The sequence below is a fragment of the Pipistrellus hanaki genome (genome assembly GCF_964339955.1).
Source record: "Pipistrellus hanaki genome assembly, chromosome: 8".
In the NCBI taxonomy this organism is placed as follows: domain Eukaryota; kingdom Metazoa; phylum Chordata; class Mammalia; order Chiroptera; family Vespertilionidae; genus Pipistrellus; species Pipistrellus hanaki.
In genome coordinates, this window is record NC_140510.1 from 66,712,678 (window position 1) to 66,729,651 (window position 16,974).

The 16,974-nt window shown below is 43.0% G+C and overlaps 1 protein-coding gene across 1 annotated transcript in view; it reads right to left on the bottom strand.

Moving 5' to 3' along the window:
• Positions 1 to 4,069, bottom strand: part of LOC311627104 (uncharacterized protein) — a gene marked incomplete at its 3' end in the record, with an annotated part of 735,059 nt that extends 730,990 nt beyond the window's left edge. Inside the window, exons 1-2 of the mRNA XM_084893348.1 lie at positions 3,924 to 4,069; positions 2,251 to 2,288 (exon numbers count right to left, since the gene is read on the bottom strand). Coding sequence (XP_084749474.1) covers positions 2,251 to 2,282 — 32 coding nt within the window. The 5' untranslated portion in view covers positions 2,283 to 2,288; positions 3,924 to 4,069. The remainder of the gene's footprint in view (positions 1 to 2,250; positions 2,289 to 3,923) is intronic.
• Positions 4,070 to 16,974: the final 12,905 nt, after the last annotated feature.

Below are 16,974 nucleotides of genomic sequence, written 5' to 3' on the forward strand. Positions count from 1 at the left end.
TGAGCTAGTAATACTCTTTAGTAATACATGCCATCTATAGCTACCAAGAATGTGGCTCTCTGTTTGATAATCCACTAAAGGCCTTCTGACTGCTCCAATCTGTTCTTTTGAATATGTTCCACCTCTGGACTATGTATTTATAGTTCTCTCTTCCTTTTACTCTTCCACAGAGAAAAAGTCAGGGGGCTGACGATTCAGAAAGCTTGTTTTCCTCTCTACTTCAGTTCTCCCCCTCTTGTCCCCCCATTCTCTCTTGTTTTGGCCCCACACTGAACTCCTATTCTGAAGCTTGGGGCCCCCAAGCTGCCAGCTCCTCTTATTCCCCATGTCACTTTGAAATGGCAATGTCATAGATACAGCTGCCCCAGCTGTGGGTCTGGGAGGCTTGCCTATCACAGGTTCTGGGGGGCTCTGGCCCCTCTGGGGGTGCATAGGACTGAAAGGCCCCAAGGACTGTGCCATGTTGCACCTGATCCCATGAGATAAACATTCTCCCCACAGGTAAAACCTGAAGGATTGCACTCCACAGATTTACAGCCTCTCTTTTTTCTCATCAAGTGGGAGGCGATGGTCTGGGTGCAGCATTGTCATTTGTTCTGGTAGAACAGTGTTTCTTGCCCTTTAAACAATCTATAGGGGCCACCTTTCTGGAGATGAAAGATGAAAAGACGGTGAGATTACCTGCCAGGAACATTTAGGCTTTAATGATTTTCACATGAGCATTCCCAGAGATACCATACAGCAACCAAGTCACAGGACGCTGTTCTAATAAAATTAAAATTACTAAAATAAACTGCTGGGCATCTGGAAAGCACCAAGAACACCACACAGTATATAAACTGACATCCAAACATTGTATACCTACATGGTGCTTGAGTTACAACAAAGACGTGATGTATGCTAAAGCTTTATTTTTTCCATTTTAATATCTTTGTAAGTAGATTTTAATCACTAGGAAGCCAAATCATATTCAATATCAATATCCTTTATGTTGTCCATGATTTATACTTTCTGTGCATCCAATTCTCAAGTTCACATTTACAATGCATTTTAGAACTACAAATATAAGAGCACCAAACAAATGAAAACTAAAAGTATTTAGGAATATTCAAATAAAAGGTACCCCTCCTTTTTATATCTAGCTGTGTTGGAGTCCATTAGAAACAGACTCAGGATAAGACTAAAGGTCTAAATATGAGTACTTTGTGACTTGATGAAAAGCAAGTTTTGAATAACACTATTTTTAAAATAAATATTAAATACCAAGTGACAGTTGGATTATGAATATTGATAATATAATATTTATTTTAAACATAATATATTCATCAGTACTCAACCCAAAGTAAAATTAAACTCATCAGGATCAGAATAACTGTTTGGTTTTGCAAAAGTCAAGGACCCTCGTTGGGTGGCTTAATGACTTCTTGTTTGGGTTCTGTTTGCATAAATTATCCATCAAGTGCAGCCATTACACCAGATGCAGCATGGCACTGTGGAAGAGTGAAAGCCCCATCAGGACCCCCATTAAAGGAAATTGTGATTGGAATGGAGTCATCATCCCGTGCCTGGTGATGGTCTGCTATCTCCATTCTCTACCCCTTTGCACCCATTCCAGACCTGGATTTTTAAAGGCAATGGCTGCAACCAAACAATAGACATTGTAAATGACAGCCGCTCTGCCTGTAGCCAAATGTGATAAAGAAAGGGGAGAGACACAATATAATGGGTTTCAAAGCAATCAGACCGGTCTCTGAGAATGCAGGTGCTGGGTAATGCTCTCTCCACCCATCTAGCAGTTTATGTACCACAAAAGAAATTCCTTTTCTTAATATCGGCAGACATTCTTTCCACCTCATGGTGTTACTCCCCAATAAACTGGGGATGGATCAGACCCAAGTCATGCTGTGTGTAATACTAATTAAGAAAGACAGACAAAAATAATGGCATCCTGCTTCACATAACATACTCATCACGCTCCAGTATGGACATATCCTGCAGCTATTCCAATGTAATTGTATCACGCAGCTCAGGAAAGCCTCTGAGACAACACAAAATAAAGTTGTAGAGCACCAGAGAAACCAAATAATAGGAAGAGAGAGAAACTTCCCAACTGAGTGATAAGATAGTGTGTGTCTGAGATGTGCAAAGCTGAGCATATATTATATTGGAATAAAAAATGCAGGTGAATCCAAGGGGAGTGAAAAACTCAACCACTTCTTACTGCAATATAAAATAAAATTGCCTACATACCTTGCGAGAGTTCTGGTTTGGATCACACACATTCAGCTCTGAAATAAGAAAGTGAAGAACATTATCAAATGATGGTCATCACCATAAACTAGCCTTGGCTGAACTCGCCCTCAAGGCGGGGACACAATTACCCCAGCTTAAGCTTGTCACAAATGTTACATGCAAGACAGCATAACTGTGTAAGATCCACACAGCTGGGGATCAGAGCCTGGCTATAACTGGTTGAGATGGGTATTCAGTACACTAAACTGATAGCAAAAATGGCTGGGAGGTGATGTACTTAGCTATAAAGTATATCCTCAGGCCTGATAATGTCTCATAATACAACCTTACAGATGGGTTCAAGTACAAGAAAGGACACTGGACACACAGGTGACAGGAAACAGCTGTGCTCCATTTACAAAGAAGACAGGAAAAGAGGGAATAAAGTTTAAATTACAACAGGCAGGTGTGACTGGTATAAAAAGACAGAAATAAGGATGACTAGGTTATTAAAAGAAGTAAAACATTATAAGTGGCCCAAAGAAAGTGCAGGAGAAATGGACATTAAAATACTGAACATCACCATATATATACATAGTAAAATGATATGTTAATTAGAGCAATCAACCTGTATACAAATTATTTATTCATAAAATATTATCTTGCACAACACAAAATTGCCATTTGGTAGACAGCCTCATGTGGTTCAACCTAATATTTCTGCCTTAGATCAGAACCTTGAACAGCATCTACTACATATTAGGTGATCTATAAATATTTGTTGAATGAAAAATGAATTTTCAAATATTTAAAATGAGACTGTTCATCTAAATGAGCAAGAGTTCTCTAGTTTGTTTTGCATATGGGGCAGTCTTCTGTGTAAATTTCTTTTTCTCATTTACATTGATTACTTTTCTATCAGAGATATATCCTTATAGTTCATTGTTGAAGTTATGATCACTATTTTCAGGAACTCTGAGCATTTATAGACACTGTTAATAACTACCTTCCTTACTCTCTTAGATTACCAACAATGATGGTTACAAAAATTCATGAAGTCCATGTTCTTTTCTAAACTCTTTGGATATTAATTGAAAGAACAGATGCCAGAGGATCCAAAAATCATTGTTTACTTTTGAGTATTTTTGCTGGTTTTAAAATAATAAAGTAAAAAAATGCTCATTATCATTGAAGAAGTTTTAATGAGTTTTGTACATTAAACTTGTTGAGATGGATGATAATTATTTAACATCTTACTATATGCCAATTCAATTATTTCCGTTCCACAAGCCAAAACCCTTGCAGTGATCCCTTTCACTTTTTGTTTTGCTCACACCCCATATCCAATCTATCAGCAAATCTTGTAGCACTACATGCAAATATATCCAGAATGCAGCCACTCCTCACCACATCTGCTATTCATCCCCACACAAAACCCCTCCAAAGCCAAGGCATGATCCTTTCTCACATAGATTATTTTAAGAAATTCTAACTAGTCTCCCTATTTCTGTTCTTGCTTTCCTACACTCTATTCTCCACAGAACAGAAAAAAAAATCATCACCCTCAAAAGCATCCATTAACGCCCATTTCACTCAAAGTAAAAGCCAACATCTTAACACAGTTGTAAAAAGCCCTTTCCCATGTGCTCTATACACCCCACTATCCCCTGGTTTTATCTCCTGCTACTCACCCTCCTGCCACTCTGCACCAATCACTCTAGCCTCCTCCAGGTATTTACTCAAGTTTCACCTTCTCAGTGAGGCATTCCCCAGGCAGCCATCTAAGATGACACCCTACCCTTCATCAGTACTCCATTCTCCCTTCTCCTCTTGATCTTTTTCCCTTAGTCTCTGTAGTGGTTTTAAATACATGGAAAATTCTTTGGTATTCTTCCCTTCAAAAAGGGGAACCTCATTTCTCTCCTCTTGAGTATGCTCTTTACTTAGTGACTCACTTTTGACACATAGAATGTGGTGGAAATGATGGTGTATCGCTTCTAAGAAGAGGTCTTTAAAAGTATTGTGGCTTTCTCCTAACACACTTTCTCAGTCTTGAATCACTTGCCCTGGGTGTAGAAGTCAGTGGCATGTCATGAGGACACTCAAGCAACTCTATGGCGAGGCCCACATGGCCTCCTGCAACAGGCATAGGACTGAATCATGGAAGTGGATCCACCAGCCCCAATCAAGCCTTTAAGTCTTTACAGGCCCAGTGAATATCTGACTATAATCTCTTGAGAGATTTTGATCCAGAAACAACCTGCTAGGCCACTTCCAGATTCCTGACCAACAGTAACTATAAAAATTTTTGTTGTTGTTGTTGTTTTAATCCTCAAAGTTTTGGGATAATTTATTACATAGCAATAGATGATTAATATAGCCCTTATCGCCATCTAACCTTATTATGTATCATACATTACTTATTGGCTATCTTCTGCAAGGAATGTAAGTACTATGAAAGCAGAGATATTTGTCTATTTTGTTCATTACTGTAATTCTGCATCTAAAACAATTAAATGAATCAATATTTTATTTTTAATAATAACTATGTAGATATCTAAGACTCTCATACTATATGAGAGTTAGCAAAAATGCAAGACTCAAGATGGGGGGCAGAGGTGGGGGTTGAAGGCATGTGTTGGGAGTTGGGGGAGGCCGGGAGAGGTCTATGGGGGAAAAGGAAGACTTATGTAATACATTAAACAATAAAGAACTTAGACTTAAAAATAATGCAAGACTCAGACATATACTTACAGTGACTGCAAGAATTTATATCACTTGAGTAAAGGCTGATAACTCTTGGTCATAAAGCGTCACCTACCATAGATGTTTTGTAGAAATAATATATCCAGAATACAAGAGGCTCCTATTTTCCTACTAAATACTGAAGCTCTGTTCTCACAGAAAAACAAAGCACCCAGTAGATAGTTTGCTAGTTGTTGGTTCTTCACCTGAACAGACAAAATCCTCAGCACAGCTTCCTACAACCATAAATGTCCAGAATCCACATCCTAAAATCCTGATTCAGAAGATTTGTAATGAGTCCTTGGCATCTGTTATAGACTGGATGTCTGTGCCCCTCCAAAATTCCTATGTTGAAACATAATCACCATGTGGTGGTATTTGAAGGAAAGGCCTCTGGGAAGTCATGAGGTCATGAGGGTAGTAAAGTCCTTGTGAATGGGATTAGTGTCTTTATAAAAGAGATACCAGAGAGTTTCCTTGTTCCTTCTACCATGTGAGGTCACAACAAGAAGACAGCCATCTAGGAATAGGGCATTGTTCCTCACTAGGCAATGAATTTGCCAACACCTTGATCTTGAACTTTCCAACACCCAAAACTATGAGAAACAAATTTATGTTGTTTATAAGCCAACCAGACCATAGTGCTTTTGTTTTAACTGCAAAAACAAAAAAGACCTCTAGATTATCCAATCTACAAGTATTGGAAGCTTTTCATATAAATTCAGCAACTCTAAATTCCCCTTATACATTCACTCATTATGTACTAAGTTGTTGGACACTAAGTTAAACTCTGGAAAAATGAAGAGCTTGATGAAGCAGACACTCACCCAGTTGAGATGTCCAAGCCAGAAAGCTCGTAATTAAAATCCTAGCCCCAATAGAACTCCCCCCACATACACACTCCTTGGGATGGAAATAGATTGGGCATGCATCACCAAAAAAGATATGGGCTCTAAGGGCAACTGACTGCAAGAGAGGGGGTGAGGTCATTCAAAGTAAACATGCAAAATGCAAAGGAGAGGAGCTAACCCCAAGGAACCCCACAATGTGAGGACCACTGGAGAGAGAAGAGCCTATGAAGGAGAGACTAAAGCACAGGTTCCCTAGAGCTAGGAGGAAAGTCAGACAGTATAAAGACCTTAATTAGAAAATGTAGCATTCTTAAGCAAGAGGCATGGCCTAAGTCTTACATCTCTGTGACAGGAATGGTGCCCAACAGGCTCAGATCTGCAAACTTACCAAGCTACAAAATCTTTCACCCAAACAAGGAATACCTCTATCCTAGTAACTCTAATAGTCTATTTAATCTTCAGTAGCTAGTTTCCAGATCATGGTTCCAGTCCTGGTCCTGGAGTCTCATAAAATCATTTCAATTGTTTATGGGTCTCTGTTTCCTCAGCTATTAAGTTACAGTGTAGGAATAAGTAATCTTTTAAGTTATTTTTTTCCTTCTCCTATCCTAATGTTCTGTTAAAATTATATATATAAAACAGATATAAAACAGGTGTGTACATGTAACAATCAATTATCCAGTATGGTTCTCTAAGAAATGGAGAGCATTGTATATAGGGAAGAAATTATAACTTGACTTTATTGGTAAAGGAAGTAAACACTGGCAGGCATATGCTAATTTCCAGAGTAGTAATTGACAATGCTATCTTTCACTTGGAAAGTATTCCAATACCAACTGGATGAGTTAGAATAAATATCCCAGGGCATTCCAGCAGTGCCAGATTAGGCCCAGGAGTTCATTTGGGTTTTGCAAAGCCCTGGGTTTCTAGGCAACTGACAGCACAGAGTGCTTACCTTCCCCTCCAATTGCTCACCAGCTCATCCTGGTGCTGGGAGAGTGTCTGAAGACTACAGACCCACATCAACAGTCCAACACAGATCTCTACCTTCGGGCTTGATGAAGGCAGGAACATAAGTGATGCTGCTGCAGGTGGGAAGCTGAAGGCCAGGAGAAGTTGTAACTCTTTGTTCCCTCTGCCAACTAATTCCCAAGAAAGAATCATTTTAAAAAGAGATTTCTAGCCCTCACTCTACTCCTTCTAGAGAAGCACAATAAGAGATTCAAAAAAGCAACTGCAGCCAAAACCGGTTTGGCTCAGTGGATAGAGCATCGGCCTGTGGACTGAAGGGTCCCAGGTTCAATTCCGGTTAAGGGCATGTATCTTGGTTGCGGGCACATCCCCAGTAGTGGGTATGCAAGAGGCAGCTGATTGATGATTCTCTCTCAGCGATGTTTCTAATTCTATCTCTCTCCCTTCCTCTCTGCAAAAAAAATCAATAATTATATATATATATATATATATATATATATATATATATATATATATATGGCAACTGCATAAGGGGACCAGAGACTGTCATTCCCACCTTACTCTCTAAAGCAAGAGTTCTCAACCTTGGCACCATTAACATTTGGGGCTGGATAATTCTCTGCTGTGAGGCTGCCTTGGACATTGTCAGATGTTTAACAGCATGCCTGGCCCCTTCCACAAGATACAAGTAGCACTCCCTCCACAGTTGAGACAACCAAACTATTTCCAGACATTCCCAAATTTCCCAAAAATTACCCCCATTGAGAACTACTACTCAAAGGCTGCTCTCTCTCTCTCTCTCTCTCTCTCTCTCTCTCTCTCTCTCTCTCACACAGACACACACACACACACACACACACACACACACACACACACACCACAAAAGGTCCCAAACCCAGCTGGTTGAAGGCAACATTGCCCACCTTTCACAATGAAGCTGCAGTCAACACTACCTGCACAAATCATGTGGTTTATGCAATTAAAAAAAAAAAAACTAACAAAACCTCTACAGACAATTCCACCATGCTCCATTCTCAAATCCTGCATGTAGGTATTAAAATCTCCAGCTGATAGTCTTCCTTTGGGCAAACCCATGGTACAAGGTCAACCTTCTGTTCTCAGCCACTGCTTCTCACCCTAGCCACTCAGGCTGGAAATACCCAAGTGGCTCTAAGGGGCTGCCAAGAACAGGCTGTATGTGGAAGTCAGTCCTTGTGAATGAGGGGGGATGGGGAAAGGAGGGTCTAGCAATCAGACAAACAGGCTTAGAGCTCTACCTATATCATTCACTAGCTGTGTGACCTGGAGTGCACCACTGAAGCTTCACCACTGAAGCTTTCTTTCTTTTTTTTTAATATATATTTTATTGATTTTTTTATAGAGAGGAAGAGAGAGGGATAGAGAGTTAGAAACATCGATGAGAGAGAATCATCGATCACCTGCCTCTTGCACACCTCCTACTGGGGATGTGCCCACAACAAAGATACATGCCCTTGACAGGAATCGAACCTGGGACCTTTCAGTCCGCAGGCCGACGCTCTATCCACTGAGCCAAACCGGTTTCGGCACCACTGAAGCTTTCTAAGACTATTTGCTCATTTACAATTGAGAGTAAGTTAAACAAGGCAGCCTGGCTGCAAAGTGAGATGTAGGGAACAGCACTCCAGACACAGGGAACAGCCAATGCAAAGACCCACAGGCTGGAATAAACCTGGTATCGTCAAACATCAACAAGCAGAGACTATCATTACAGGAGCATGGTAAACAAGAGGAAAAGGAGTAGGAAATGAAGGCCAATGGACTGGAGGCATTTGATGAATGTGAAGGGAGTTCTGCTCCATACCAGTCACAATGCTATCAGGAGCTAGAAACCCACAACAGAGGCATGCTACCAGAGGAGATGGGCAAGGGGGCTCTGAGAGAGGTGGACTAAATTCATGGCCTTATTAAGGACTAGTTTAGGAGTAAGGGGGTCAGCAGTCCAGGACAGCCCTTGGTCCTGGATTGCTCAGGCACCTCAGATACTCTCTGAGCCAACAACCCCCACCATCACCACCAGAAAATGATGAATGAACTCTTCTGTAGATGGGACACCTGGGACCCACTACAAAAGGTCACTGCCGCTGTTCTTTGTAGATGCTCAGTCTGGTAAAAAACAAATGCCAAAGGGTCTGGTTCAAGGAAAATGTGGAGCCATAAGACAAAGTTCGCCTTCATGATGTCAGTCAGCTCACTCCTATGCCTCCACCTCCAGGCAGGACTATGCTTCTGATTGATGAAGTCCCAGCAGTTTGCCCCTGGGCCCCCTCATTTCTCCTCACTCCCTTTAGTCCTCCTCTTCCAGGAGTAAGTCGGGGTCCTAGACAATCAGTTTCATGTTGGATGCAGCTATCTCAGCCTTGCCTCTTCTTCCCCATGTTATTTGCAAAAGAGGCACTTGCAGGAGCACACACAGTTGGCTTTGTGCCTGAGGGAGAGGCAGTCTAAAGCAGCAGGGGATGTGCCTCTTCCAATAAAAATTAATGGAACAAAAGCCCCCTGTGTGCTGCATGAGTTTCATCTCCCAGGGAGCTTACTCTCCATCTTCTCTCACCAAGCCCCCTCCCGACTCTCTTGTCCCCTGCAGGTCTTTGACACAGGTCAAAAGCCATCATTAAAGAGAAGGAGGCCATGTAAATCAGGCCAGGAAGCTCACGCACAGCCAACCCACACAAGCTTATATACACATGCAGACACGTGTGTGTATACATACACTATAAACACAAGCACACTCATACATGTGCATGCACATTTTGCACAAGCATGCACCTTTTCGGTTTCTATTTGCCTCAAGTGAAATGTTGGTGATTTCATGAGGGTGAGTTGGTGAGGGGAATTACACTGTGAGGGCAGCAGGAAGAAATTATAGGAAAGGATGAAGGAGCAAGCCTATTAAGGGTTTACAAAAAAAGTTTAAGAGCCTCTGGCTTCCTTTTTATTTATTTATTTTTATTTTTCTTTGTTCTCATACACAAGTACTCCATGTGCATTTTTTGTTGTGAAGAGTTTAAGACAGTATGCTTAAGTACAGAGCACTGCATGCAAGAAGCCTTTGACTTTCTGGCTACAGCCCACAGCCTCAAAGTTTGGACTAGATTAATTTTCTGTTAATTCGGTTACTCTGGAAACCCTAAAGCCCAGAATCTCCTTCCCTGTGTGGTCCTGGGTTCAAGTCGGTGATTTTCCAAATCACTACACATGAACGCATCCATGTATACACATGTGCGTGCACATACACAAACTCGTGTTTCAAGCTTAATATCCCTTTAAATATTTTCTTTCCCCAAACAGAACTAAGTTTCTAATAAAAATAATCCATATCAAAAATTGATGAATGTGAGGAACTTTGTTAAATATTGTACATGTCTTATGTCATCTGAGGTAGGTATTACCCCCATTTTACAGATGAGGAAATTGAAGTTTGGAAAAGTTAAGCCAACTAGTGAGCTGCAGGGTAAGAATTTGAACTCGTCTCTATGTGACCAGACAACCTTTAGCCACCACCCTGCCTGTTCATGAAACTTAAGGACACCCCTTCATTCATAGTAAGGTGTGCACTACAGCTATACTGTCCTGAAAGCAGCATTTCCTGAAGGGTGTGAGGAAAGACCAGTAAGAGAGAGAGGAGATTGAAAAAAGAAGAGGTGGAGGGTATAAATCCCAAAATCATCAACTTTCCGGGCCAATGAAAAGGATTCAGAACTAGATACTCTCAAAGAGGTAAGGGAAGATGACCAGAGCAGATGGAGAGTCAGCTTTCCCAGTGGGGCAGCTCCCCCAAATCCTGTGTTAAGAGCAAGGCAGAAACTGGAAGTGGTGGAAAGGCATCATTTCTATAGTCTCTCTTCTCCTGAAGTTTCTATCGCCCCAGCAAACATGGGCCTACCCTGTGACAGTTTATTTCCCTACTGGAAAATAACTCCCACACAACTCGCTGATTTCAGATATCAGTGACATAACAGATAGGGAAGGGGCACAGGGATGACGGGTGAGGAGGTACCAGCTTGGGGTTGGACTATGGGATGGTCAGAGAGACCGGTGCTAGAAAAGGAACAAGGCAGAGAGGCTTTATGAGGAAGGACAAAGGATGCAGTAGGAAGTCTCAGCAACAGTGCAGCATACACGTGCAGACCCAACAAAGGCAGTTTGATGGGGGCTGGGAGACAGTCAGTTTCCAGTAGAGCAGAGACTGTACAAAGTCCTCAGAAGAACCACAATCCCAAGGGGGCCCAGCCCCAAACACAGATCCTGCGACAATCCTTTAAGAAGTCTACCCTTGCTAGGAGGCCTGAAAAATCAATCCTTTCAGCGAGTTGTAACCACTCTGAGAAGTCCTGCTCATCTTGAAATAAAAAGGAAAGATGCCTCTGGGGATCGGTGATTAAGGAAAATTTCTCAGGAGTGCACCAGACTGGCATGGGGTGGGGTGGGCACAGCAGCACACTTCTGGGGACGTGGCCATGAAAGTGGCTGTTGCCGTGTTTAACTGGATGTCCATCCTGTTGCTGTCCCCACCAGAGGTCTGATAAAGATTTTCTGTGTGTGCCAAGAGTCTCCTCATCCCCATAGAACCTGTGGATGTTGAGAGATGAGCCACTTCAGCCATAACTAATGACACTGTGCAAACTCAAAGTAAAAGACATGATGGGGGGCAGGCCTAATGGAATGAGGAGCATTCAGATGGTGCTATTTATTGTACTGAAAGCTTGAAAGCCACATAAATAGAACCACGTGCATCTAAGTGATGGCACAGCATTGGGTGGAATATTATGCAGCCATTAAGCATGATAGCTATTAAGACTAAGTAACAGTATGGAAAATTATTATCATGTGCAATCGCCACTGGTGATTCCAAAGGTGCTCTTTATTCATGTGGAGAGGTGAATAAAGAGATCACAAAATAGCAACAGTTGTGGGGGAATAGAATTATGAATGATTTTCCCCTCTACTTTCTACATTTTCTATCTGTTGATAGACTAGTTTTATGATCATGTGAAAAGGTGAGAAAGGAAAGGGGTCTGACTAAAATGGAGGTGCCTATGATAAACCTATGTCACTATGCAGTATTGTTTCAAAGTGAATGGGAGAACCAGACCCACCTCCCCACATACACACACAAACCAAACACATACATCATACACATACAATACACACCATGCACACACATACTCTATACACACAAACGTATACCACGCACACAATAAACACTATACTAGTACAACACACACACACACACACACACACACACACACAATGCCTTCATTTCCATGTGCATTTCACATGGGTTATTGATTGACATAAGAGTCTTTTGTCAGGGACCCGGCTTAGCCAGGGAGAAGGAATACCTCTCTCTTTCACCCTCAGAAGAAACTGAAGTTTGCTCCCCAAGCAGAGCATGCCATGAGCCAAATGGGATCCCTAAACCAGTCCCTATCTCCAGAATCTTGAGGGCAATGCCCTGGACGTGCCAACAGACAGACAACTGGTAAGGAACCTGATAGAGACCTCCAGGACAGCCACATCCTTTGTTTGGGAAAGCTCAGGCCTCATCCACGCCATATAAAAAACCCCTCTAGTTTCTCTGGCACAGACCTGGCTCCCACAGCTTTATGTGCTGATATATGTGAAGCCTGCCCATAACAGTCCTTCTCATTTACGATGCTAGTATCAGCCTCACTGGGTCTTCCAGCGTTCAATATTAGGCACGGGTACATTGTGTGAATATAAATCAAATTAACATACACTGCCACTGCCCTGTGAGCAGCTGTATTCTCTGTGTTAATTTCATAGCTAAAATGAAATACTTTTCCATCACTAAACTGCAGCTCCAAAGGGCGATTGTGATGGTTACCTGCCAGAATTAAGCCTGATGATGCCAGCCCTGTCTCCAAATGGCAAATGCAAGCTGGATTGACAGAGTGACTAAGCAGTGGCTAATTGACACCAAAATATAACACTGGTGTTAAGTCACATCTTTGAATTAAAAGTTCCTATAAATTCAGCATCATCAGTAAGTCTCTGCCTGGCCCAATGGTCAGAGCAGGGTGTGCTAACAACCTGTGACCTGGTTGATTTGCTCACTCACGGCCAAGGAGTCTCCACTGTCTCATATGTGCCAGCCACACTGACACATGTGGAGTACCCAGTACACACAGTACACTTCACAGACCTTCTACGTGTCCCTTTTCCAAAACAGTCATCATCAGCATTATGAGCCTCCCATCTGTAGGAGAAAATTGAGGCCAGACACAGGAAGACTGTGACCTAGTGACACAATTAATAAATGACATGGCCAGGACTCAAACCAGAATCCGACTCACTCCCACACTTCTGCCCCTGCCTCTCTGTCCAGCTGGTGCTGGATGGCACAGTGCAGACCAACAACTGCTGGAAACAGCAAAACCACCGAGAGCACAGGCCTTGCTGCTGACAGATTAATAGTGGCATCTCCCCGCAGAACATGCATCATGGTTATTCTTAGCACAGAGTGCCTGCCCTTAGGACCCCAGATGTCCTTTCCCTGTCACGTGTGGTATAGACGGTCCATGTACAAGACCCAAGGTTACAAAGCAACAAACCTTCCACTCCACTGCCCCTCAGCCCAGACGTCAGGAGCATCCATTGCCTTCCATGAGCCTTAACACTTCACAGGCTGGTCCCACTTGTATGTATACACCTCCCCGCCTCAATTCTTGGTGGGCTTTAGGGGGGCTCCGAGATCTGAATAAACAGCTTCCACCCCAGTGCCAGTCTGAAATAGCTTTCATCTGTGTTCCCTAACTGGTATGCTTTCTGTCTCCTAACTGGGCCTGCCTGCTATACCCATCACATTTCACAGCTCCTGGAATCTGCCTAATACCTAGACCTCAACTCATGTGGCAATAGCACATAGAATTCTGTGCTGCTAACGAGTGTTGAGCAGCGGGGAAGAGGAAAAAGAAAGGCAACCAAATATACACTGAGCCTGAAGACTATTCTTATGAGGGCAGCACACATTTCAGTTTCCTGGGCCAAGGACTGTAAATCTCTCTATATGCATGCAGAGCCTATGCAGCTACAGAAAAAAACCACTGTGGGTCGGGATGCCTCTGATTGGATGGCCCTCGCTAGAGTGATTATCCAAATATTTTGGTAGACCACAGAATAAAAGAATTATGAGTTTAGGACCAGAGATTCTTTTCTCTGCCAAACAGCCATCTCACCGCAGGGTGGTAGCACATACTTTCCACTCCAGATAGATCAATGTTGCAATTAGGATGCTTAGCAGACCGGCCATTTAAAGTGCAACCTCAACGGGTGTCTGGATCTTCTGGGGAGGGTGGGTGTTGGTCAGGCTCCAGGTCTGACCCTCAGCAGGATGCGTTCCTAGGGCGATCAGGCCCTGGACGTTGACTGGATATGTCCGTACGGCAGTGATTTGTGAAACTGAATTAATAGACTTGATGTTGAGTTTTCTCTCAGCAGAAAAAGCACAAGCTTAGGGAATAGAGCGATCTGGGATGAGCCATGTGATAGCTGTGCCACGATGGGGCAGTCACTTCCTCCAAGCAGGTAACATTTATGAGTGGTGGCAGTGTCGAGTGGTGGCAAAGACCACAGACACCAGAAGTCCAAGTGTGTCCTAGGCCCACACGTGCCATTACTCTCTGTCTGACTGCCGGAGTTTCCCTATAAGCAAAATGGATTCAAAAGCAGTGCCCATGTTTCCTTTTGGGGTGTTGAAAATGCCTTGGAATTAGATAGAGGTGGTGGTTGAACAACATTGCAAACATACTAAATGCCACTGACTTGTTCACTTTAAAATGGTTCATTTCTTGCCATGTCCATTTCACCACAATTAAAATAAATTAAGTACTACCTACCCATATCATAAGGTTGTGGTAAGGATTTAAAGCTAATATATGTAAGTTCCAAGGACTATGCTGGCCCTCAGTAAGTGCCATGCAAGCGTTAGTTATTATGCCCAGGGAAGTGTGCTGAGCAATTCACCGTCACCCATGAGATAGGCACTGCTATTATTCCCATTGTGTCGATAAGAGCACTGACATTTGCAGGGTTACAGTGCTGTTCCAATTACTCTGGCTCTATAGAAACTTCCCCCCAGATGTGCAATGGAAAGAAGCCTGTAGATTCTTTGCTCCGAGATGCAGACAGAGCACAGCGAGGACTGACCATCCCTGATCCACTACGGCCGGATCTCCCCTGAATGACTCAAAGGCTGCGGGCTGGGCTTGTCTGAAACCTTGTTCAGGCCCACGTCTAGCATTTGGTGCTGGCAGTCAGCTGGGAGCCTCCATCCCCCTCCAGGGGGCCTCTCCATGTGGTTGCCCTGTGAAGACCTCTATACTGGTGGCTGGGTTCCCTGGGGGAAGATCCCCAGGGAAGGAGGGCCTGGTGAGAGCTGTATCATCTTCAACAGCCTACCCTCAGAAGTCACGCAGCCTCACTGCAGGCACATCGGATCCCCAGAGGCAGACCCAAAGTCTTTCCCAAGTTCAAGAGGAGGGAACGGTGGGATTCTACCAGAGCACATGGACCAGAAATGCTGCTGTGGCTATTTGGAACAGTACAACTGCCACCAGGACCTCTCAGCGGCCAGGGCCAGTTCTTATCTACCATGTGCTGAGCAGCCGTATTTTCATCTATCGAACAGAAACAATAAAGTCTTCCGAAAGCTGTAAAGATAAGTTAACATATCCTAAGCTTTAAAACGGGGTTAATAAAAGTCCCTACCTCTTTGGGTTGTTAGAAGGATTAACATACTGTTAATAATTAAAAGCGATACGCAGACTGAAGCATTCATGTCAGCTGGTCAATACAGTTTCTCCCCAACACAACAGTCGATTTGGGAACCCAAATTAAGATCAGAAGTTTCTTTGCTTAGGATTATCTGTAAGGACTGTGCCTGCTCACTCACATTTAGACCTACCAAGAGGAACTTTTATCTTTGCCACTACTCTGTGGGCAGGACATAGACAAATGACTGCTCTCTCATTCTTTATCTTTTCCCTCCCTTTTTTTTTTTTTTTCAACTTTGTTGTTGCAATGTCACCTCATGTGGCAATTAAGTAGATTACTGTTTATCTTATATTAATTATTGTACAATGGTGTCTCCCCAGTGAGATTTTCAGAAAAACCCTAGTCGGCAGCAAATTTTAAAACCTCTCTTAGGGAAGATGAATTTCTAGGAGGATTTTCACATAACAGCGAATCTCTCCCATTTCTGGTTAACTCTTGTCAGTTTCCCTTCCAACCAGGAATGCTTCCAGTCTTGGTTCTCAATTCTGGGGTCGTGCTTTGTTTGGGTCCTGCAGCTTATGTGCAGGCGACATTCCACTTGAGTCAAATCATTAAATGAAGCAATTGAGTCACTGCCACCCGCAGTAATAACACATTCTGACACAGACTTGAAAGATAGTGTATCTCCGCCTTAACTCATGCGAGGATCAGTAGAGGGGAAGAGAGTAAATTCTTTTAAAATACAGAGAGAATCTTTTATCAATGAAAACCTGTCATCCGGTCTCTCTTATCTCTGTGTGCAGTGACAGCGGGATTTATCTTTCTTAGAAGCAAGGCTCCCAATGAATATCATGCTTGTTTTGCCAAGGTGAGCAGTTTGTCATTGTTGGGCAAGCAGACATGTTGTACATGGGTGTTGTGGGACACGCATGCCATCTGTCACCGATCCCCATGCCCTCTAAAGTGTCCGGAAGCCCTTACAGGAGAGCCCTGTGTGCTCGCAGCCTGCTCAGCAGAACCCAGGGGAGCAAATTTCTCAGGACACAATCTCTGCGTGCAGCATATATCAGCTCTAGTGTGGCTGTCTCCCTGACAGTGAGGGAAAGCTTGACTACAAACTTCTCCACTGGTGGATGGAACAGCCCAGGTTGGAGTCAACATTATGGAGAAATCTTTCCTCCAGTGAAGAGCACTCTGCTGTGAGCACATCTCCCCAGGCACCTGCACGCAGCAGTTTCTTCTTTTCATTCTTTGGTTTTTAAAAATGTTTCTGTGTTTCTGTAAACCCAGCTTTGGGTTTACTCCTCTGGGTTTGCTTCCTCAGTAGTAACGGAGCAGTGATCAATATCAGGATAATAATGATAGCTAACATTTACTGAACACTTACTTTGTGCCA